Here is a 23788-nt window from a genome sequence, read left to right as displayed (position 1 = left end):
GATTAAAGTAAGATGGGAATGTATAAGGAAGAAGGAAACACCTCAGCCACTAGAGCAGTTTTCTGAATTAAACCTAGAATGATTAGGATTGAGGAATCACCATATTATCTGGATCAATTGAACTATTTAGATTGATACTCCAAAAATTAGAAGAGTAAGAGCCTCCATATAATTATTAACATTTTTATTTATTATTTTTTTATATATTTTTTATATTTTTTTATATTTTTATATTTATTATTATTTATTTTATTTTTTAAGACATTTTTACATTTCTATTTTTAAGAGCCTCTCATAAATTCTAGGGCCATTAGGAATACATGTACTGGCCAAATATTAAAAGACATAGAAATCAGGAGACTCGCAGTGAGGAGTGGTAGATATCAGTATAGAGATGTAGAATTGGTATTGCCAAAGAGCCTCCCCTAAGTGCTACAGGTATTAGCCAATTGTGAGACCAAATTAAAATGGGAACCTCCAAAGAGCCTCCCCCAACTGCTAGAAATGGAAAATCCCATAAAGATTCTCCAAAATTGATATTGAAATTGATATTATAAGGAATAGATTATTATAGGAAGTCCGTCTCTTTTACTAAAGAATGGCTACTAATTTTAGTCATTCATTATAATAGATTCTAAATACTTTCTAATATTACTAAAAGTAATTTCAGGTCACATACAGCCTCTGATAACAATCGAAACTGGGATTGTCCCTATTTTAATAGCCCTGTCCCGATGCGATTAATAGAAAAATCAATGTTAGCTTTCTCAAAATGATACTGACACTATGAGTCCGTAATAATACATATAACCATATGTTAACACATTTATTAATATTAATAATATAATACTTGTATCAGATTTGTGTAAGAATATTGAGCGCCTATAGCGCTTAGAAAATCTAGGTGGCAAGAATGCTAGGAGTTATATAGCTCCTGTAAACAACTGAGAGTTGAGCCTCTCACTAGTTTTCCCTAAGAAAACGGATAGTTCAAGTCAATATCAGTGATACTATTATACTGATCAATTTTACAAATGCCGAGACTCAAGCGTCTTCAAACAGGCGCATAGTTATTGTTCCTAAGTCTTATATTAGTGGCAGAGTGAAAACCGCTCTCAACCAATAAGAATACTGCCTTTTTACACACCTCCCTAGATACAATAAACATAAACATACTACGGCAATTCAAAAAATGCATACAGCATATTGCGGCAATAACTGAGAGTTGAGCCTTTCACTAGTTTTCCCAAAGAAAACAGATAGACTGAATCAATATCAGTGACACTATTACACTGATCAATTTTATAAAGACCGAGATTCAAGCGTCTTTAAATAGGCGCATAGTTATTATTCCTAAGTCTTACACTATTGGTAGAGGGAAAACCGCTCTCAACCAATAAGAAACCTGCCTTTTTACACACACCCCTATATACAATAAACTTACCACGGCAACTCAAAAAAATGCATATAACATACTACGGCTATTCAAAAGAATGAAGTTTGATTAAACATACAGATCTCCCTAAACACACAAGGTACATGATAACTTACTATGGCAACCAAAAAATGAAGAGCGGATAATACCGCATAAATGCAAACATATAGATTTTAAACTGTTACAAGAAATCATAACATTTATTAACAATCTAAGATTACGCTATAATCTCTATAGTTAACATTGTCCCTAAGATGTTCCATTTTAATTATGAATCGATAATTCTCCAAGATCTAAACGATCCAGTGATTAACAAATGACAACATTAAGAAGAGCCGGGTCTGAATATAAAGGTTTAAATACATTGTGGGAATATACAAGTTTATTCACAGTGATATGTATATTGATCATTATACGTTAATACTTGTAGAATAAGGCACAAGGTAAACCGGAAGTAATTTGCCTAAGAAACCGAAAGAACTTAAGGACCTATGATAAACAAACCGGTTCAAGTTTATATATAATAAAGACAAAAACAAACAAAATACATAAGCAATAAGATTACTTGGAAGAAACAAATACATTATGGGAATATACAAGTTTATTCACAGTGATATGTATATTGATCATTATACGTTAATACTTGTAGAATAAGGCACAAGGTAAACCGGAAGTAATTTGCCTAAGAAACCGGAAGAACTTAAGGACCTATGATAAACAAACTGGTTCAAGTTTATATATAATAAAGACAAAAACAAACAAAATACATAAGCAATAAGATTACTTGGAAGAAACAAGTTTGCAAAATTAAGTTTTAAGCAAAGCCATTTAGAAATAAGGGTTTTAACAAATGGTATGAAACCGGAAGTACCATGCAACCACTTCCGGTCTACATTGGCCAAATAGGTATAAAAGAGCACCTGTAATTACATATTCCAGTCTTGAAAAAGGTCTAGTATAGACCGAAACGCGTCGACTGGTGAGTTGATTTTCATTTATCATACTTGGGTAAATACTCTCTGCACTATTGTGTCTATTTTTATTATTTTAGGTGCCATTTGGGATTGCCGGGCTTTTGAGGAGACCTAGACAACCCATAACAGCTCATTGGTCCTGCTGTGGTTGCAGGCACTTCCTCTACAAGGATAACCTTCACTAGGAAGATCTATCTATAGATCTTTTCCACAATTCTGCACGTTTAGTTTTTATTTTTGTTTTTAGCAGTGGCCACTGATTCTCAAAGTGTTTATATATATTTTTTCACAAGTGATTATTAATATTTTTTCGCAAGAGACTATTATTATTATTCTTTGTATTTTTTACATTTTATTGCTGGTTTGGATTTAACACTAACATTTGGATTACAACACTTTTTTTAGAAGACTTTTTTTCAATTAGTGACTATCACGGACTTGGGCTATCTGCCCTTATATTTCTATTTCATTCCACACACGATTGTTTGTTTTAACCATGCTGGAGTTGATATTGCATTTGGTTGATTTTGGTTGAGTGGAAGTCACTTTTCAGTTCAATTAGCTCATACACTATTTGAATTTTTTGCTACTATTCCTTCTCATTTATTTTTTCACAGGTTGAAATAATTTGATCACCTGAAAGAAGTTATTTTCATTTCCAATTTTGCACTATAGATTGAAACACAACACGGAAGGACACACTATAAAGTTTTTATTTGCACAGTCACCTCATTTGTATAGTTCATGCACTCAACATTTAACAACAGACATTTCTGATAATTTAGCAGATTGTAAGTAAGCATCACCACTGATCACCCTAATCTCAGGAACAGCCAAATATAACTCTTATTAGGAAGTATATGTTAATTAGTAAGGACTGGTACATCAGTCTAAATTGGTCAAACTAGACACCAGAAAGAGGATACTGGATGTGATTTTAATCTATTGTCAAATTGTTTTTATGTATATTTTAATTATAGGTTTGTAACATGGATCCATGCATGTTTTAAAATAAAGTGTAATTTTATTGATTTAGCATTTATTCAGACCCAGCCTTTTTGTGGCACTTTGGTTTCCAAACTTTATCTGATCAGTACTTATTGACTACTAGGAGTCAATTTCCAAAGCCAAGGTCGATCTAGGCAGGCGCATAGTGTACCTCTCACAGACATTTATATCTTGAAGGGGGTTAAATAGAATGCCAAACCTCTACCTCTCGGTTATCAGAAATCTTTTTGCCGTACTTCCAGTCTGGATCGTAAGTCTTTTTCATTCCACTACCGATATACTCTACATACTGGTATTAGCCAAAAAAAAACAAATTTGTTCAGCCAAATCAGCCAATCAAAAACCCGCTCCAGGATTTGGTGACATTACTTCTGAATGTAAGCAAAAGGCAACAGATACAAAAACTGTATGATATAAAATAATGCTACCTCCAAATAAAATATTGTAGAAACTAAACAGTAACATAGAAGGCATAGCTTCTACCTAATCTAATTCATCTATTTATCGAAACCCTGGTTTCAATTCACACAGCATAATAAGTCAAGTCTGACTGAGCCCAATTATCTTTCTTCTTGTCGACATTAAACGGACATTAAACACTAGATAGAATGATGTAGTCAAAGAAAAGATTAGTCTGAGAATAACATGTAGATGTATTTTTTTTAAAGTTTAATTAGTTGTTTAAATATTGAAAAAATAAGTGTAAACTTTTACGCCTAGATTACGAGTCTTGCGTTAGGGTTAAAAAGCAGCGTTGAGAGGTCCCAATGCTGCTTTTTAATGCCCGCTAGTATTACGAGTCTGGCAGGTACTTATTTCCGTGACTCGAGCATACCGCAAATCCCCTTAAGTCAATTGCGTATCCTATCTTTTCAATGGGATTTTCCTAACGCCGGTATTATGAGTCTTGGAAAAAGTGAGTGGTACACCCGACGACTCCCGACGAATGAAGGTTCCTTTAAATGACGTCATCCAAGATGGTGTCCCTTGAATTCCGATTGGCTAATAGGATTCTATCAGCCAATCAGAATTAAGGTAGTAAAAATCCTATTGGCTGTTGCAATCAGCCAATAGAATTGAAGTTAAATCCTATTGGCTGATCCAATCAGCCAATAGAATGCAAGCTCAATTCTATTGGCTGATTGCATCAGCCAATAGGATTTTTCCTACCTTAATTCCGATTGGCTGATAGAATCCTATCAGCCAATCGGAATTCAAGGGACGCCATCTTGGATGACGTCATTTAAAGGAACCTTCATTCATCAGGAATCATCGGAAGAAGAGGATGCTCCGCGTCGGTTGGCTTGACGATGGACCCGCTCCGCTCCGGATGGATGAAGATAGAATATGCCACCTGGATGAAGACTTCTGCCCGTCTGGAGGTCCTCTTTTGCCCGGATAGGATGAAGAATTCTACCAGTCTGGAGGACCACTTGTGCCTGGCTGGGTGAAGACGTCTCAAGGTAGGTTGATCTTCAAGGGGTTAGTGTTAGGTTTTATTAAGGGGGGATTGGGTGGGTTTTAGAGTAGGGTTGGGTGTGTGGGTAGTGGGTTTTAATATTGGGGGGTATTGTATTTTTTTTTACAGGTAAGAGCTGATTACTTTGGGGCAATGCCCAGCAAAAAGCCCTTTTAAGGGCTATTTGTAATTTAGTATAGGGTAGGGATTTCTATTATTTTGGGGGGCTTTTTTATTTTATTAGGGGGATTAGATTAGGAGTAATCAGTTTAAAAATTTGTAATTATTTTTTTATTTTCTGTAATTTAGTGTTTTTTTTTGTACTTTAGTTTATTTATTTTATTGTATTTAATTGTATTTAGTTTAGGGATTTAATTTAATTATAGTGTAGTGTTAGGTGTAATTGTAACTTAGGTTAGGTTTTATTTTACAGGTAAATTTGTCTTTATTTTAACTAGGTAGTTATTAAATAGTTAATAACTATTTAATAACTATTGTACCTAGTTAGAATAAATACAAACTTTCCTGTAAAATAAAAATAAACCCTAAGATAGATACAAATGTAACTATTAGTTATATTGTAGATAACTTAGGGTTTATTTTATAGGTAAGTATTTAGTTTTAAATAGGATTAATTTATTTAATTGTAGTAATTTTATTTAGATTATTTTAAATTATATTTAAATTAGGGGGGTGTTAGGGTTAGACTTAGGTTTAGTGGTTAATAACTTTATTATAGTGGCGGCGACATTGGGGGCACCAGATTAGGGGTTAATAATTGTAGGTAGGTTGCGGCGACATTGGGGGCAGCAAATTAGGGGTTAATAACTATAATGTAGGTGTCGGCGACGTTGGGGGCGGCAGATTAGGGGTTAATAATTGTAGGTAGGTTGCGACGACATTGGGGGCGGCAGATTAGGGGTTAATAACTATAATGTAGGTGTCTGCGATGTTGGGGGACAGCAGATTAGGGGTTCATAGGTATAATGTAGGTGGCGGCAGTGTCCGGAGCGTCAGATTAGGAGTTAATAAGATTATGCAGGTGGCGACGATGTCGGGGTCGGCAGATTAGGGGTTTATAAGTGTAAGATTAGGGGTGTTTAGACTTGGGGTTCATGTTAGGGTGTTAGGTGTAGACATAAAAAGTATTTCCCCATAGGAATCAATGGGGCTGCGTTAGGAGCTGAACGCTGCTTTTTTGAAGTGTTAGTTTTTTTTTCAGCCGAATCTGCCCCATTGATTCCTATGGGGAAATCGTGCACGAGCACGTTTAGCCAGCTCACCGCTACCATAAGCAGCGCTGGTATTGAGGTGAGATGTGGAGCAAAATTTTGCTCTCCGCTCATTTTTTACCGGGTTTAAAAAAAAAAAACGTAATACCAGCGTTGTTTGTAGGTGAGCGGGAGCATAAACTGCTCGTTAATACCGCAAGCATTACCGACAAAAACTCGTAATCTAGCCGTTAGTGTTTGTAAAGCAATGTGCACTGTCATGTTGTAACTTAGGGTAATTTCTCTGCTGTTGCCAATAACTTATAAATAAGTACAAGAGTCTATCCATTGTATCGCTCTTTGAAGTAACATTTTTGCATCACCTCCTCTAGGTGGTTTAAGCACCTGAACAATAGGCATACGTTTACATCTTAGGTCAGTGGCTGACCTAAGATGTATGCCTATTGATCAGGTGCTAAAACTGTTTTTTTTTTTACATTCAGTGATTGGCTGACTGGTTGCTATGACAACATTTAGTTTATTTGTAAAGTTTCTATTTTTCTTATTTATTTATTTTTATTTTAAATAAGCAAAAATGTGTTTAGGATCATGCTGTTAGCATGTATATAATATAACATTTGGCCAATACCAGTACAGTGGGGCAAAAAAGTATTTAGTCAGCCACCAATTGTGCAAGTTCTCCCACTTAAGAAGATGAGAGAGGCCTGTAATTTTCATCATAGGTATACCTCAACTATGAGAGACAAAATGTGGAAACAAATCCAGACAATCACATTGTCTGATTTGGAAAGAATTTATTTGCATATTATGGTGGAAAATAAGTATTTGGTCACCTACAAACAAGCAAGATTTCTGGCTCTCACAAACCTGTATCTTCTTCTTTAAGAGGCTCCTCTGTCCTCCACTCATTACCTGTATTAATGGCACCTGTTTGAACTTGTTATCAGTATAAAAGACACCTGTCCACAACCTCAAACAGTCACACTCCAAACTCCACTATGGTGAAGACCAAAGAGCTGTCGAAGGACACCAGAAACAAAATTGTAGACCTGCACCAGGCTGGGAAGACTGAATCTGCAATAGGCAAGCAGCTTGGTGTGAAGAAATCAACTGTGGGAGCAATAATTAGAAAATGGAAGACATACAAGACCACTGATAATCTCCCTCGATCTGGGGATCCACGCAAGATCTCACCCCGTGGGGTCAAAATGATCACAATAACGGTGAGCGAACATCCCAGAACCACACGGGGGACCTAGTGAATGACCTGCAGAGAGCTGGGACCAACGTAACAAAGGCTACCATCAGTAACACACTACGCCGCCAGGGACTCAGATCCTGCAGTGCCAGACGTGTCCCCCTGCTTAAGCCAGTACATGTCCGGGCCCGTCTGAAGTATGCTAGAGAGCATTTGGATGATCCAGAAGCGGATTGGGAGAATGTCATATGGTCAGATGAAACCAAAGTAGAACTGTTTAGTAGAACACAACTTGTTGTGTTTGGAGGAGAGAGAATGCTGAGTTGCAACCAAAGAACACCATACCTACTGTGAAGCATGGGGGTGGCAACATCATGCTTTGGGGCTGTTTCTCTGCAAAGGGAACAGGCCGACTGATCCGTGTACATGAAAGAATGAATGGGGCCATGTATCGTGAGATTTTGAGTGCAAACCTCCTTCCATCAGCAAGGGCATTGAAGATAAAATGTGGCTGGGTCTTTCAGCATGACAATGATCCCAAACACACCACCCGGGCAACGAAGGAGTGGCTTCGTAAGAAGCATTTCAAGGTCCTGGAGTGGCCTAGCCAGTCTCCAGATCTCAACCCCATAGAAAACCTTTGGAGGGAGTTGAAAGTCCATGTTGCCCAGCAACAGCCCCAAAACATCCCTGCTCTAGAGGAGATCTACATGCAGGAATGGGCCAACATACCAGCAACAGTGTGTGACAACCTTGTGAAGACTTACAGAAAACGTTTGACCTCTGTCATTGCCAACAAAGGATATATAACAAAGTATTGAGATGAACTCTTGATATTGACCAAATACTTATTTTCCACCATAATTTGCAAATACATTCTTTCCAAATCAGACAATGTGATTGTCTGGATTTGTTTCCACATTTTGTCTCTCATAGTTGAGGTATACCTTTGATTAAAATTACAGGCCTCTCTCATCTTCTTAAGTGGGAGTACTTGCACAATTGGTGGCTGACTAAATACTTTTTTGCCCCACTGTATGTGGAGTATATCAATATTGGAATGAAAAGGGTTTATGATTCAGACTGGAAGGGATGTGACGTAATTTCTGGTAAACATGAGGTAGCATTTTGGTGTTCTATTTAAAGCTTGCAGCTATGTAATTAAATAGCTCTGTTTTGGTGTGGCTGTATTTCCTGTATATATGTGTGTGTTTATATATATATATACATATATATATATATATATATATATATATATATATATATATATATTATATATGTGTGTGTGTATATATATATATATATATATATATATATATGTATATATGTGTGTTTGTATGTATATAGATACTTATATGTATATATTTTGTGTGTATATATATATATATAAATATGTATGTGTGTGTATATATATATATATATATATATATATATATATATGTATGTGTGTGTGTGTGTGTGTGTGTGTATATATATATATATATGTGTGTGTGTGTTATGGGTAAAGTAGGAAATCCAGGTAATCCTAAAACGGACATTCCCAAGCGGCTGTGGGTAAAGCCCGATGTAATTCCCCCATCTACACTGTTTTTTTTGCCTCCGCCTGGGGGGTTTAAAGGTAGGCGCCCCACCGATCATCTGGCATCCACGCCAAGTGAACCTTGAACCCCCCCAGGTGGAGGCAAAAAAGATAGTGAAAATGGGGGAAATACAGTGCGTGCTATATATGTTTGATGCAGTGACTCAATGAAGGGGATTTATGATCATACATCAGGCTTTCCCCACAGCTGCTTGGGTAATGTCCGTTTTACCCGGATAATCCTAGGATTACCCGATATCTGAATTTATCCATAACATATATATATGTGTGTATGTGTGTGTGTGTGTATATAAATATATATATATATATATATATATATATATATGGTGTTGCTTGTGTGTTTCTTGATCTGCGCTGTGTACGTTGCAAATGGTTATTTTGCTCTAAATAGTTCCTCCTGATATATTTCAATGGCAGCTAGTTTCTGAATATTCCACTATCATCAAATGGAATGTGAAGGAAAAAGGTATGGAGTTGAGTTTCAGAGTTCAGCGCACATAGAATGGAGAAAAACAAAAACAAATTATGGTGCAGTATGTCAGTACTAGGCAATCAAAAACTAAAAGTGAGATTTAAATGTGCTCACCTTGTTTAACCTCAAACATGTGAGGTATGTTGGAAGCATGGAGGGGATGTAATCTCTATCTGTGGTAAAGATGTTTCCAGCTGGTATGCAGAAACTTTTAGCAGGTGGAAATCTTGATATCCCTGGAGTAGAAATATGTTGGTATTTCAGACAAACTTCTCCTCTCTGGAGTTAGGTAGAGACACTTTAATTCTTTTTGCTGGATTTCTTTCCTTGTTGCTGTTTATTTCTTTCCCCCTTCTTTATAATTGAAATGCTTCTCCTCTCTGGAGTATGGTATAAACTTTATGGCCTAGATTTGGAGTTTGGCGTTAGCCGTGAAAACCAGCGTTAGAGGCTCCTAACGCTGGTTTTAGGCTAACTCTGGTATTTGGAGTCACTCAAAAAAGGGTCTAACGCTCACTTTTCAGCCGCGACTTTTCCATACCGCAGATCCCCTTACGTCAATTGCGTATCCTATCTTTTCAATGGGATTTTTCTAACTCCGGTATTTAGAGTCGTGTCTGAAGTGAGCGTTAGAAATCTAACGACAAAACTCCAGCCGCAGGAAAAAAGTCAGTAGTTAAGAGCTTTCTGGGCTAACGCCGGTTTATAAAGCTCTTAACTACTGTACTCTAAAGTACACTAACACCCATAAACTACCTATGTACCCCTAAACCGAGGTCCCCCCACATCGCCGCAACTCGATAAAAATTTTTTAACCCCTAATCTGCCGACCGCCAACTACGTTATCCTTATGTACCCCTAATCTGCTGCCCCTAACACCGCCGACCCCTATATTATATTTATTAACCCCTAATCTGCCCCCCTCAACGTCGCCTCCACCTGCCTACACTTATTAACCCCTAATCTGCCGAGCGGACCGCACCGCTACTATAATAAAGTTATTAACCCCTAATCCGCCTCACTAACCCTATAATAAATAGTATTAACCCCTAATCTGCCCTCCCTAACATCGCTGACACCTAACTTCAATTATTAACCCCTAATCTGCCGACCAGAGCTCACCGCTATTCTAATAAATGTATTAACCCCTAAAGCTAAGTCTAACCCTAACACTAACACCCCCCTAAGTTAAATATAATTTTAATCTAACGAAATTAATTAACTCTTATTAAATAAATTATTCCTATTTAAAGATAAATACTTACCTGTAAAATAAATCCTAATATAGCTACAATATAAATTATAATTACATTGTAGCTATTTTAGGATTAATATTTATTTTACAGGCAACTTTGTAATTATTTTAACCAGGTACAATAGCTATTAAATAGTTAAGAACTATTTAATAGTTACCTAGTTAAAATAATTACAAAATTACCTGTAAAATAAATCCTAACCTAAGTTACAATTAAACCTAACACTATACTATTATTAAATTAATTAAATAAAATACCTACAATTACCTACAATTAAACCTAACATTACACTATCAATACATTAATTAAATACAATATCTACAAATAACTACAATGAAATAAACTAACTAAAGTACAAAAAATAAAAAAGAACTAAGTTACAAAAAATAAAAAAATATCTACAAACATAAGAAAAATATTACAACAATTTTAAACTAATTACACCTACTCTAAGCCCCCTAATAAAATAACAAAGCCCCCCAAAATAAAAAATGCCCTACCCTATTCTAAATTACTAAATTTAAAAGCTCTTTTACCTTACCAGCCCTGAACAGGGCCCTTTGCGGGGCATGCCCTAAGAAGTTCAGCTCTTTTGCCTGTAAAAAAAACATACAATACCCCCCCCCCAACATTACAACCCACCACCCACATACCCCTAATCTAACCCAAACCCCCCTTAAATAAACCTAACACTAAGCCCCTGAAGATCTTCCTACCTTATCTTCACCATACCAGGTTCACCGATCCGTCCTGAAGAGCTCCTCCGATGTCCTGATCCAAGCCCAAGCGGGGGGCTGAAGATGTCCATGATCCGGTAGAAGTCTTCATCCAAGCGGGGCAGAAGAGGTCTTCCATCTGATTGAAGTCTTCATCCAAGCGGGGCAGAAGAGGTCTTCCATCCGATTGAAGTCTTCATCCAGGCGGCATCTTCTATCGACATCCATCTGGAGCGGAGCGGCAGCATCCTGAAGACCTCCGACGCGGAACATCCATCCTGGCCGACGACTGAACGACGAATGACGGTTCCTTTAAATGATGTCATCCAAGATGGCGTCCCTCGAATTCCGATTGGCTGATAGGATTCTATCAGCCAATCGGAATTAAGGTAGGAATATTTTAATTGGCTGATGGAATCAGCCAATCAGAATCAAGTTCAATCCGATTGGCTGATCCAATCAGCCAATCAGATTGAGCTTGCATTCTATTGGCTGATCGGAACAGCCAATAGAATGCGAGCTCAATCTGATTGGCTGATTGGATCAGCCAATCGGATTGAACTTGATTCTGATTGGCTGATTCCATCAGCCAATCAGAATATTCCTACCTTAATTCCGATTGGCTGATAGAATCCTATCAGCCAATCAGAATTCGAGGGACGCCATCTTGGATGACGTCATTTAAAGGAACCGTCATTCGTCGTTCAGTCGTCGGCCAGGATGGATGTTCCGCGTCGGAGGTCTTCAGGATGCTGCCGCTCCGCTCCAGATGGATGTCGATAGAAGATGCCGCCTGGATGAAGACTTCAATCGGAAGGAAGACCTCTTCTGCCCCGCTTGGATGAAGACTTCAATCGGATGGAAGACCTCTTCTGCCCCGCTTGGATGAAGACTTCTACCGGATCATGGACATCTTCAGCCCCCCGCTTGGGCTTGGATCAGGACATCGGAGGAGCTCTTCAGGATGGATCGGTGAACCTGGTATGGTGAAGATAAGGTAGGAAGATCTTCAGGGGCTTAGTGTTAGGTTTATTTAAGGGGGTTTGGGTTAGATTAGGGGTATGTGGGTGGTGGGTTGTAATGTTGGGGGGGGTATTGTATGTTTTTTTTACAGGCAAAAGAGCTGAACTTCTTGGGGCATGCCCCGCAAAGGGCCCTGTTCAGGGCTGGTAAGGTAAAAGACCTTTTAACTTTAGTAATTTAGAATAGGGTAGGGCATTTTTTATTTTGGGGGGCTTTGTTGTTTTATTAGGGGGCTTAGAGTAGGTGTAATTAGTTTAAAATTGTTGTAATATTTTTCTTATGTTTGTAGATATTTTTTTATTTTTGTAACTTAGTTCTTTTTTATTTTTTGTACTTTAGTTAGTTTATTTCATTGTAGTTATTTGTAGATATTGTATTTAATTAATTTATTGATAGTGTAGTGTTAGGTTTAATTGTAGGTAATTGTAGGTATTTTATTTAATTAATTTAATGATAGTATAGTGTTAGGTTTAATTGTAACTTAGGTTAGGATTTATTTTACAGGTAATGTTGTAATTATTTTAACTAGGTAACTATTAAATAGTTCTTAACTATTTAATAGCTATTGTACCTGGTTAAAATAATTACAAAGTTGCCCGTAAAATAAATATTAATCCTAAAATAGCTACAATGTAATTATAATTTATATTGTAGCTATATTAGGATTTATTTTACAGGTAAGTATTTAGCTTTTAAATAGGAATAATTTATTTAATAAGAGTTAATTAATTTCGTTAGATTAAAATTATATTTAACTTAGGGGGGTGTTAGTGTTAGACTTAGCTTTAGGGGTTAATACATTTATTAGAATAGCGGTGAGCTCCAGTCGGAAGATTAGGGGTTAATAATTGAAGTTAGGTGTCGGCGATGTTAGGGAGGGCAGATTAGGGGTTAATACTATTTATTATAGGGTTAATGAGGCGGATTAGGGGTTAATAACTTTATAATAATAGTGGTGCGGTCCGGTCGGAAGATTAGGGGTTAATAAGTGTAGGCAGGTGGAGGCGACGTTGTGGGGGGCAGATTAGGGGTTAATAAATATAATATAGGGGTCGGCGATGTTAGGGCAACAGATTAGGGGTACATAGGGATAATGTAAGTAGCGGCGGTTTACGGAGCGGCAGATTAGGGGTTAATAATAATATGCAGGGGTCAGCGATAGCGGGGGCGGCAGATTAGGGGTTAATAAGTGTAAGGTTAGGGGTGTTTAGACTCGGGGTACATGTTAGAGTGTTAGGTGCAAACGTAGGAAGTGTTTCCGCATAGCAAACAATGGGGCTGCGTTAGGAGCTGAACGCGGCTTTTTTGCAGGTGTTAGGTTTTTTTTCAGCTCAAACAGCCCCATTGTTTTCTATGGAGGAATCGTGCACGAGCACGTTTTTGAGGCTGGCCGCTTGCGTAAGCAACTCTGGTATCGAGAGTTGAAGCTGCGTTAAAAATGCTCTACGCTCCTTTTTTGGAGCCTAAAGCAGCCTTTATGTGGACTCTCAATACCAGAGTTATTTTTATGGTGCGGCCAGAAAAAAGCCGGCGTTAGCTACGCGGGTCCTTACCGACAAAACTCTAAATCTAGCCGTATGTATGCAAACCAATTAGTGCTCAGTTTACATACTATGAGATCAATTGTGGATATTAATTGCAGCACTCATGAGATGTGTATAAATGATGCTTGCAAGGATACAAAGTGAAATTTAAAATAAAAACACTTTTATTTTCCAATGTCCAATAAAAAATGATAAACAGAAATCCTCTTTAATAATAGTCCAGATCAGGGACAGAAATAGGTGAGCAGATGAAATATAGTTCCTTGTGGTTTTTTGAGCTCTAGATAGCTCACAATATCTATATATATATATTTATGTTTTATTTAGAGAACCCTTTATCCAAGCAGCTTGGGACTGGAAAATGTGTTTCGGAATAGTTTGGATCTAGAAATATCTGTATATTTGAATCTGTAAAATGAGACAGCTTGGAGAGGGGATGGGACCAAGTGTCAACATCAAGTTTTTATGTCATTTAGGTAATATTTACATGTCATGATACTGCTTATACATGCAACCTAAAGGTAGATTATACCATGTTTAATACTTTTGAATACATAGTACAATCAGAAAGATAATATAGTACTGTAATAAAAAAAGGTAATATTTGTTGTTTTAAATAAATACAGACTATTATTTGAATTTTAGAACACAAAAGTAAAATAAAAAACACAGGCACAGAAGATTGTGATTTACAGGCAGAATTTTTTTTTTTTTTAAATATTAATTAATAAGTTTGGATTTCAGAATAAGTTTTGATTTTGCTTTGATTTTGGAATTCCGGATTCGGGGATTTGTACCTGCTTGTACGCATTTGGGGCCTCCTGATCAGCATCCACTCCCAGAATAACATTGTGCTGATTTTCAGACTCCTAACCAAGCCCCACAGTACCAGATGTATACACGCATCTACAGACTCCTAACCAAGCCCACAGTGCCAGATGTATACATGCATCTACAGACTCCTAACCAAGCCCCACAGACTAGTGCCAGTGTACACGCATCTACAGACTCCTAACCAAGCCCCACAGTGCCAGATGTATACACGCATCTAAAGACTCCTAACCAAGCCCCACAGTGCCAGATGTATACACGCATCTACAGACTCCTAACCAAGCCCCACAGTGCCACATGTATACACGCATCTACAGACTCCTAACCAAGCCCCACAGTGCCAGATGTATACACATCTACAGACTCCTAACGAAGCCCCACAGTGCCAGATGTATACACGCATCTACAGACTCCTAACCAAGCCCACAGTGCCAGATGTATACACGCATCTACAGACTCCTAACCAAGCCCACAGTGCCAGATGTATACACGCATCTACAGACTCCTAACCAAGCCCCACAGTGCCACACGTATACACGCATCTACAGACTCCTAACCAAGCCCCACAGTGCCAGATGTATACATGCATCTACAGACTCCTTCGGGCTCCTGTTTATCATATCTGTCTTTTCATATGCAGGGAGGGGGAGTGTCTGCTCTTCTTGTTTTCCCAGCCCCTTTCAGTAGGTGTCCCAGACTACCTCATCAACAGTACTAAACTGGTTGCTTGTAAGTAAGTTTTTAAAAGGTTTATACTGGATTTTTATATCCGTATCACTATCTGTGCATTTTGCATATGTGCATATTGATAATAATAGTAGTTATTAAAAATATTATAGGGTCTGTGTAACAATAAATATATAAACCATCAATAAGCTATATTTATATACATATACGCAGGGGATAGTGAGGTGGGCAGTGAGAATTCCTTTGATTCAACTAATCTATGCTTTGAGATTCAATTTCCCTAGTATAATAAAATTATGTACCGCTTCCCCCAGAAGTTATTAAAATTCAGAAATTCCATTGGGAAAGTTGAATATTTTTTTTATTTATTTTTTCTCTTTCAGGTTAAGACTGCAAAGGCCCAAAAATCGTCTGCGCATTCTGAACACTATGAGGTATTTTGCATTTTGTGATTTATGTTAATCTAAAGTCTTCAAAGCCTTGCACAAATTTCTGTCATGGGCATGTTTGCAGATCCTGTGTGTACTTTATTTTACCACTCAAAAATGTAACGCAGCATTAAAAATTGCAATCAATTTAAATATAAATATATATATATATATAGTCTATTCCAATTAGGGACTGCACTCACTGGATTTGGATCAAAACTTAATTTATTAATATATTAAAGGGCCATAATACCCAAATGTTTAAACACTTGAAAGTGATGCAGCATAGCTGTAAAAAGCTGACTAGAAAATATCACCTGAACATCTCTATGTAAAAAAGAAAGATATTTTACCTCAAAAGTTCCTCAGTAGCCACCTCCCATTGTAAAGGACTTCTAAGCAGCATTTTAGTGTGTCTGTCCTGGGACATCTGAAAGGATGAGCATCGTGCACTCTAATATTATTTCACCAATCAGGTAAAGGAAGCTTACTATGAAATCTCATGAGAGTTAAGTCAAATCTCATGAGATCACAGTAAGAGTTCATGACCTCAGCACTGCTGATGCTGATTGGCTGCTGTTCATTTATTCATTTTTTATTTATTTTACCTGCAGCTGGGAGCAGTTGAGTATAACTTTTTACACAGAACTTACTCTGCTGAGCTGAGGAGATTGTGAGGTAAAATATCTTCCTTTTTTACATAGAGAAGCTCAGGTGATAATTTCCTGTCAGCTTTTTACAGTTATATTGCATCAGTTTCAAGTGATTTAGCATATGAGTATTATGTCCCTTTAATAAATTAAGTTTTGATCCAAATCCAGTGAGTGCAGTCCCTAATTGGAATAGACTGTGAATATAATTGACCTCGCACCCTGGTTGATGACCCTACTTTGCACTGTGAGTGCAGATACACATGGAGGATATATATATATATATATATATATATATATATATATATATATATATATATATATATATATATATATATGTATATATATAGGTATATACTCTGTATATATACTGTATATTATTATTTTTTGCCCTACAAAGAGCATATGCATGTTTCTGTGAAGGGCCTGCATTTGTCTGGTGATAACCGTTTCTTTTGTGTAGAAAATAATTGGTTTATGTTTATTTCGTGACTGTTCTTTTATATGGAGTCAAACTACTAACGCCTCTGTGTGTGACTTTACCCCATCATTAAAGTGTAATTGTAGTAGTAGAATTAGAAATGCATGGTAGTATATTTCAGATGCTAATTGAATTTTCATTGCGGAATAAGTCCATTTGCAAAAAAGCATCTAGCATAAAATATTACTAATTTAATAATGATAACCTTTACTGCGTATAGCCCATGGGGCATATGCCCCGTTGGTTGTGTGCGCTCTTGTTCCCTGACTGAACATACAACATGTGGCAGTGACAATCAACTGATGCAGCTTCCTTGTGTTAATTGTCTATAACAGTTACAGAATCTTTTGCTCTTCCTACAAGTTTGGTATTTATGTAGATCATATTCAGCATATCAGCGGCATTTGTAATGTGAAGTCTGAGACAGAAGTCACATACGCTGAATTTGCCGATACCTCATTTGCTGATCCTAATAAATAATGTAGGTTTTCTAAGAACTTGCTTGTTTTGAGTTGGCGATGTTGCTGTACATTATTTAGGCTTTTTCCTATTTCCCTATTTCCACAGATGGATATTCTTTACTTGACATATTTTAAGGGACGGTAAACAATTTGAGATGTATATATTTCTACATATAGGGCTAGATTACGAGTGGAGCGCTATTTATCGCTCCCACTTGCGCACTAACTGAGCTCGACTTTGTTTTTTTTTGCGTATGTCAGATACCACGCGAAAAGTGGAAGAAACCCAACAAGTTGTACAAACCCGATCGCATTTTCTCAGTGTGCTCACCCGACATAAAATATTAATATTTCACATTTCAATGTTAATCACAAAACAGAAAATGTCCTATCTAAGAACATTGGAATGTAAAATATTTACAGTACAGAGTTAAACACTTTATATTGAATATGAATATAGCATAAAGATGATTCTGCATGCTTTCAGTTACTTAAAGGGACAGTCTACATTAAAATTGTTATTGTTTTAAAAGATAGTTAATGCTTTTACTACCCATTCCCCAGCTTTGCACCAACATTGTTAGATTAATAAACTTTATAACATTTAAACCTCTAAATTTCTGCCTGTTTCAAAGGCTATTGACAGCCTCTTAATCACATGCTGTTTTATTTGCTGTTCACAACAGGAGACTGATAGTTCATGTGGGTCATATAAATAACATTCACCTAGATAACGAGTTTTGCACTAAACAGGGTGCGAAACTAACGCCAAAAAAGTTGCGTTATTTTACCCTCCATAGCGCTGCCATTACGAGTTACTAAAAAGCCTCCTTGTGCGTGCAATATGGTGGCGTTAAGTTCCATACCACACAAAATCCAAGGGCTGCTTTGACGTGCTCGTGCACACTTTCCCCCATAGACATCAATGGAGAGAGAGTGTTAAAAAAAAACTAACACCTGAAGTGCGGAATAAAAATTCTCCGTAACGCAACCCCATTGATGTCTATGGGGGAAAAAAAGTTAAGTTTAAACCTAACATCCTAACATAAACCCCAAGTCTAAACACCCCTAATCTGCTTCCCCCGACATCGTCGACACCTAAAAAAGTTATTAACCCCTTAATCTGCCGCTCCCGACATCGCTGACACTAATAAGTTATTAACCCCTATTCCGCCACTCCCCGACATCACTGCCACTATAATAAAGTTATTAACCCCTATTCCGCCGCTCCCCGACATCGTCATCACTATAATAAAGTTATTAACCCCTAAACCTCTGGCCTTTCACATCTCTGCAACTAAATAAACCTATTAACCCCTTAACTGCCGGCCCCCCACATAGCAAAACACTAAATTAAACTATTAACCCCTAAACCTAACACCCCCCTAACTTTAAATTAAACTTACAATATAACTATATTTAAATAAATAAAAACTTACCTGTGAAATAAAAATAAACAACATAAGCTATAAATTAACCTAACCTTACTATTCTATAATAAAATAAAAAATGCTACCAATTAAAAAATCTAAATTACAAATTTAAAAAAACCTAGCACAACGATAAAAATAAAAAAATTTAAATTACAAAAAATAATAAACACTAAATTATGAAAAATAAAAAACACTAAACTTACAAAAAATAATAAACTAAATTATCAAAAATAAAAACAATTACACCTAATCTAATAGCCCTATAAAAATAAAAAAGCCCCCCCAAAATAAAAACACCCCCTAGCCTACAATAAACTACCAATAGCCCTTAAAATGGCCTTTTGTAGGGCATTGCCCTAAGTAAAAGGCTCTTTTACATGTAAAAACAATACACAGTCCCCCAACAGTAAAACCCATAAAAAAACTAACTCTACAAAAAAACCTAAGCTACCCATTGCCCCTAAAGGGGCATTTGTATGGGCATTGTCCTTAAAAGGGCATTTAGCTCTTTTTCAAAAGCCCAAACCCTAATCTGAAAAAAAAAACCACCCCAAAAAAAAAAAAAAACCTAATACTAACCCCAGAATATCTACTCATGGTTGCTGAAGTCCGGACATCCAGGCAGAGAGAAGTCTTCATCCAGGCGGCGACATCTTCATCCATTGCGGGGGCATCTTCTATCTTCATCCCGGTGGTGAGGAGTGGAGCGGCGAAGACATCCAGTGCAAAGTGTCCTCTTCATACAGTCCTAGTCATACACTGAAACTGTAAAAAAATACAAAGTCCCCCAACAGTAAAACCCACCACCCAACCAACTCCCCAAAATAAAAATAACTAACTCTAAAAAAACCTAAGCTACCCATTTCCCCTAAATTGTCATTTGTATGGGCATTGCCCTTAAAAGGGGCATTCAGCTCTTTTTCATTGCCCTTAAAAGTGCATTTAGCTCTTTTGCAAAAGCCCAAACCCTAATCTGAAAAGAACACCCCCAAAAATAAAAAAAATACCTAACACTAACCCCAGAATATCTACTCAAGGTTGCTAAAGTCCGGACATCCAGGCGGTGAGAAGTCTTCATCTAGGCGGAGACATCTTCATCCATCGCGGGGGCGTCTTCTATCTTCCTCCCGGTGGAATGGTCCCCGCCGTACACTGAAGCTTCAATGCAAGGTAGCTGTTTCAAAATGGCGTACCTTGCATTCATCAAATTCAAATCAGCAATAGGATGAGAACTTCTAAAATCCTATTGGCTGTTCAAAATAGCCAATAGAATGAGAGCAACTGAAATCCTATTGGCTGTTCAAATCAGCCAATATTATTTCAGTAGCTCTCATCCTATTGGCCATTTTGAGCATGTTGCAGGGTCATGGGATGTGTACCTGGTCTGGTCTAGGAGTGCAGTCCCCTTCCCTGTTTTGTGTATACAGGGAGTGCAGAATTATTAGGCAAGTTGTATTTTTGAGGATTAATTTTATTATTGAACAACAACCATGTTCTCAATGAACCCAAAAAACTCATTAATATCAAAGCTGAATATTTTTGGAAGTAGTTTTTAGTTTGTTTTTAGTTATAGCTATTTTAGGGGGATATCTGTGTGTGCAGGTGACTATTACTGTGCATAATTATTAGGCAACTTAACAAAAAACAAATATATACCCATTTCAATTATTTATTTTTACCAGTGAAACCAATATAACATCTCAACATTCACAAATATACATTTCTGACATTCAAAAACAAAACAAAAACAAATCAGTGACCAATATAGCCACCTTTCTTTGCAAGGACACTCAAAAGCCTGCCATCCATGGATTCTGTCAGTGTTTTGATCTGTTCACCATCAACATTGCGTGCAGCAGCAACCACAGCCTCCCAGACACTGTTCAGAGAGGTGTACTGTTTTCCCTCCTTGTAAATCTCACATTTGATGATGGACCACAGGTTCTCAATGGGGTTCAGATCAGGTGAACAAGGAGGCCATGTCATTAGATTTTCTTCTTTTATACCCTTTCTTGCCAGCCATGCTGTGGAGTACTTGGACGCGTGTGATGGAGCATTGTCCTGCATGAAAATCATGTTTTTCTTGAAGGATGCAGACTTCTTCCTGTACCACTGCTTGAAGAAGGTGTCTTCCAGAAACTGGCAGTAGGACTGGGAGTTGAGCTTGACTCCATCCTCAACCCGAAAAGGCCCCACAAGCTCATCTTTGATGATACCAGCCCAAACCAGTACTCCACCTCCACCTTGCTGGCGTCTGAGTCGGACTGGAGCTCTCTGCCCTTTACCAATCCAGCCACGGGCCCATCCATCTGGCCCATCAAGACTCACTCTCATTTCATCAGTCCATAAAACCTTAGAAAAATCAGTCTTGAGATATTTCTTGGCCCAGTCTTGACGTTTCAGCTTGTGTGTCTTGTTCAGTGGTGGTCATCTTTCAGCCTTTCTTACCTTGGCCATGTCTCTGAGTATTGCACACCTTGTGCTTTTGGGCACTCCAGTGATGTTGCAGCTCTGAAATATGGCCAAACTGGTGGCAAGTGGCATCTTGGCAGCTGCACGCTTGACTTTTCTCAGTTCATGGGCAGTTATTTTGCGCCTTGGTTTTTCCACACGCTTCTTGCGACCCTGTTGACTATTTTGAATGAAACGCTTGATTGTTCGATGATCACGCTTCAGAAGCTTTGCAATTTTAAGAGTGCTGCATCCCTCTGCAAGATATCTCACTATTTTTGACTTTTCTGAGCCTGTCAAGTCCTTCTTTTGACCCATTTTGCCAAAGGAAAGGAAGTTGCCTAATAATTATGCACACCTCATATAGGGTGTTGATGTCATTAGACCACACCCCTTCTCATTACAGAGATGCACATCACCTAATATGCTTAATTGGTAGTAGGCTTTCGAGCCTATACAGCTTGGAGTAAGACAACATGCATAAAGAGGATGATGTGGTCAAAATACTAATTTGCCTAATAATTCTGCACACAGTGTGTATATATATATATATATATATATATATATATATATATATATATATATATATATAAATATATATATGAATATATGTATACATATGTATTTATGTGTATATACAGTATGTCTGTAAATACATATTTACACATATAAATAGATCTCTACACACATTTAAACATATATACAGTATATATATATATATATATATATATATACATATATATATATATATATAAATATATATATATATATATATATTGTAGAAGGGGTGTTTCTAACAGCGCCTTCTAAAAGGAACTCCTCATGTGCATGTGGGGATATAAATGCAAAATATACCCAAATGTGTTAAACTGTATAAAACAGTAGCAATATTGTAACTAATCTGCTCACCTGTAGGATCACAGGGATCAGTGATCAACGATGTGATATGATTTAGAAAATTCCCGTCCAGGTGCAGTTCCTTCCCAGGTGGAAATGTCCTCTTGTTTATAAATTAGGCAACTAAATAGTCTAATTAAAGACTGAAGTTGTAGTGTGGGACTCCCCTTCTGTTTCCACTCTGTATGAGTGGACAGAGGGTAGATAGAAGGGGTATTCCGTTTTAATGTGAGCTGATGTGTGTTTTTAAAATGCAAATTTTATTAGTAATTTAAAATGGTGAATAAAAATATATGTAGAATTTAATAAAAATATTTTAAAAACTGAGGAATATAAAATAGATCATTATATAATATAAAAAATATATATGTAAAAAGTATATATAAAATATATATATATATAGGGGGAACTTCTGGGCGGCGGCCATGACAGGTCGCTTAATTGCTAGCTGCTGAAGGCTTCTTCATTAATCTAACCACAATCAGCTTTTATATCTACAATCGCTTGGTTATACACAGCACATGAGTTTCAGCTGAAGGAGCCCTCTAATTTGAGCTAATAATATCTCTGAACAACGCCAGCTACAGTTATCGGAGACTTTCTGAGGTTGAGGCCTCCTATCTAACCCCCCGGCGGAGCGCCTTTGGGCCTCTGTCGTTAAGGAGTACCTTGAGAGTACTGATCCTGTCCACCTTTCAGAGTAGAGCTGTAAAATCTTTCTCTACCTTGCCTGAATATATTCTAAATCAAATTGGCTATGGAGACTGCAACCTTTATCTTAGAAGAGCTGTGCCGTTTACTGGACGGTTATCTTATTTCCTTTGAGGAGACGCTTAGTAAGGAGCTGGTTTGTGTACACGACTATACCTCAAAGAAACTCACTTTGCCGGAACCTACTCCTGTACAGCGGGAGAGTGGTGGCGCTTTGGGGCCCCAGCGCTCGCCGCTTACCTATGCTGGATACCTAAATGATCAAGAGTCCAGTTCAGTGCTGCCCACAGTAAGGAAGAAGGGAGCAGAGGCCGGGAGTCCACAGGAAGCTATGGGAACCGTCATGCCTTCGGCGGCTCTTGAAGGCACTAGTGCCGTGTGTCATGCCGCCTTTGAGCTGATGCAGAAAGGTATGACGGTTCCCATAGCTTCCTGTGGACTCCCGGCCTCTGCTCCCTTCTTCCTTACTGCGGGCAGCACTGAACTGGACTCTTGATCATTTAGGTATCCAGCATAGGTAAGCGGCGAGCGCTGGGGCCCCAAAGCGCCACCACTCTCCCGCTGTACAGGAGTAGGTTCCGGCAAAGTGAGTTTCTTTGAGGTATAGTCGTGTACACAAACCAGCTCCTTACTAAGCGTCTCCTCAAAGGAAATAAGATAACCGTCCAGTAAACGGCACAGCTCTTCTAAGATAAAGGTTGCAGTCTCCATAGCCAATTTGATTTAGAATATATTCAGGCAAGGTAGAGAAAGATTTTACAGCTCTACTCTGAAAGGTGGACAGGATCAGTACTCTCAAGGTACTCCTTAACGACAGAGGCCCAAAGGCGCTCCGCCGGGG

General features: G+C 37.7%; 1 protein-coding gene across 1 annotated transcript in view; it reads left to right on the top strand.

The window, feature by feature from the left end:
- Window positions 1–23788, top strand: part of LOC128651172 (high affinity immunoglobulin epsilon receptor subunit gamma) — a 163555-nt gene that overhangs the window by 23644 nt on the left and 116123 nt on the right. The window contains exon 3 of the mRNA XM_053704479.1: window positions 15819–15869. Coding sequence (XP_053560454.1) covers window positions 15819–15869 — 51 coding nt within the window. The remainder of the gene's footprint in view (window positions 1–15818; window positions 15870–23788) is intronic.

This window comes from Bombina bombina, chromosome 1 (assembly GCF_027579735.1).
Source record: "Bombina bombina isolate aBomBom1 chromosome 1, aBomBom1.pri, whole genome shotgun sequence".
NCBI classification, from domain to species: Eukaryota; Metazoa; Chordata; class Amphibia; order Anura; family Bombinatoridae; genus Bombina; species Bombina bombina.
The sequence above is the reverse complement of the archived record's forward strand: the minus strand, read 5'-3'. Positions and strand labels throughout refer to the sequence as shown.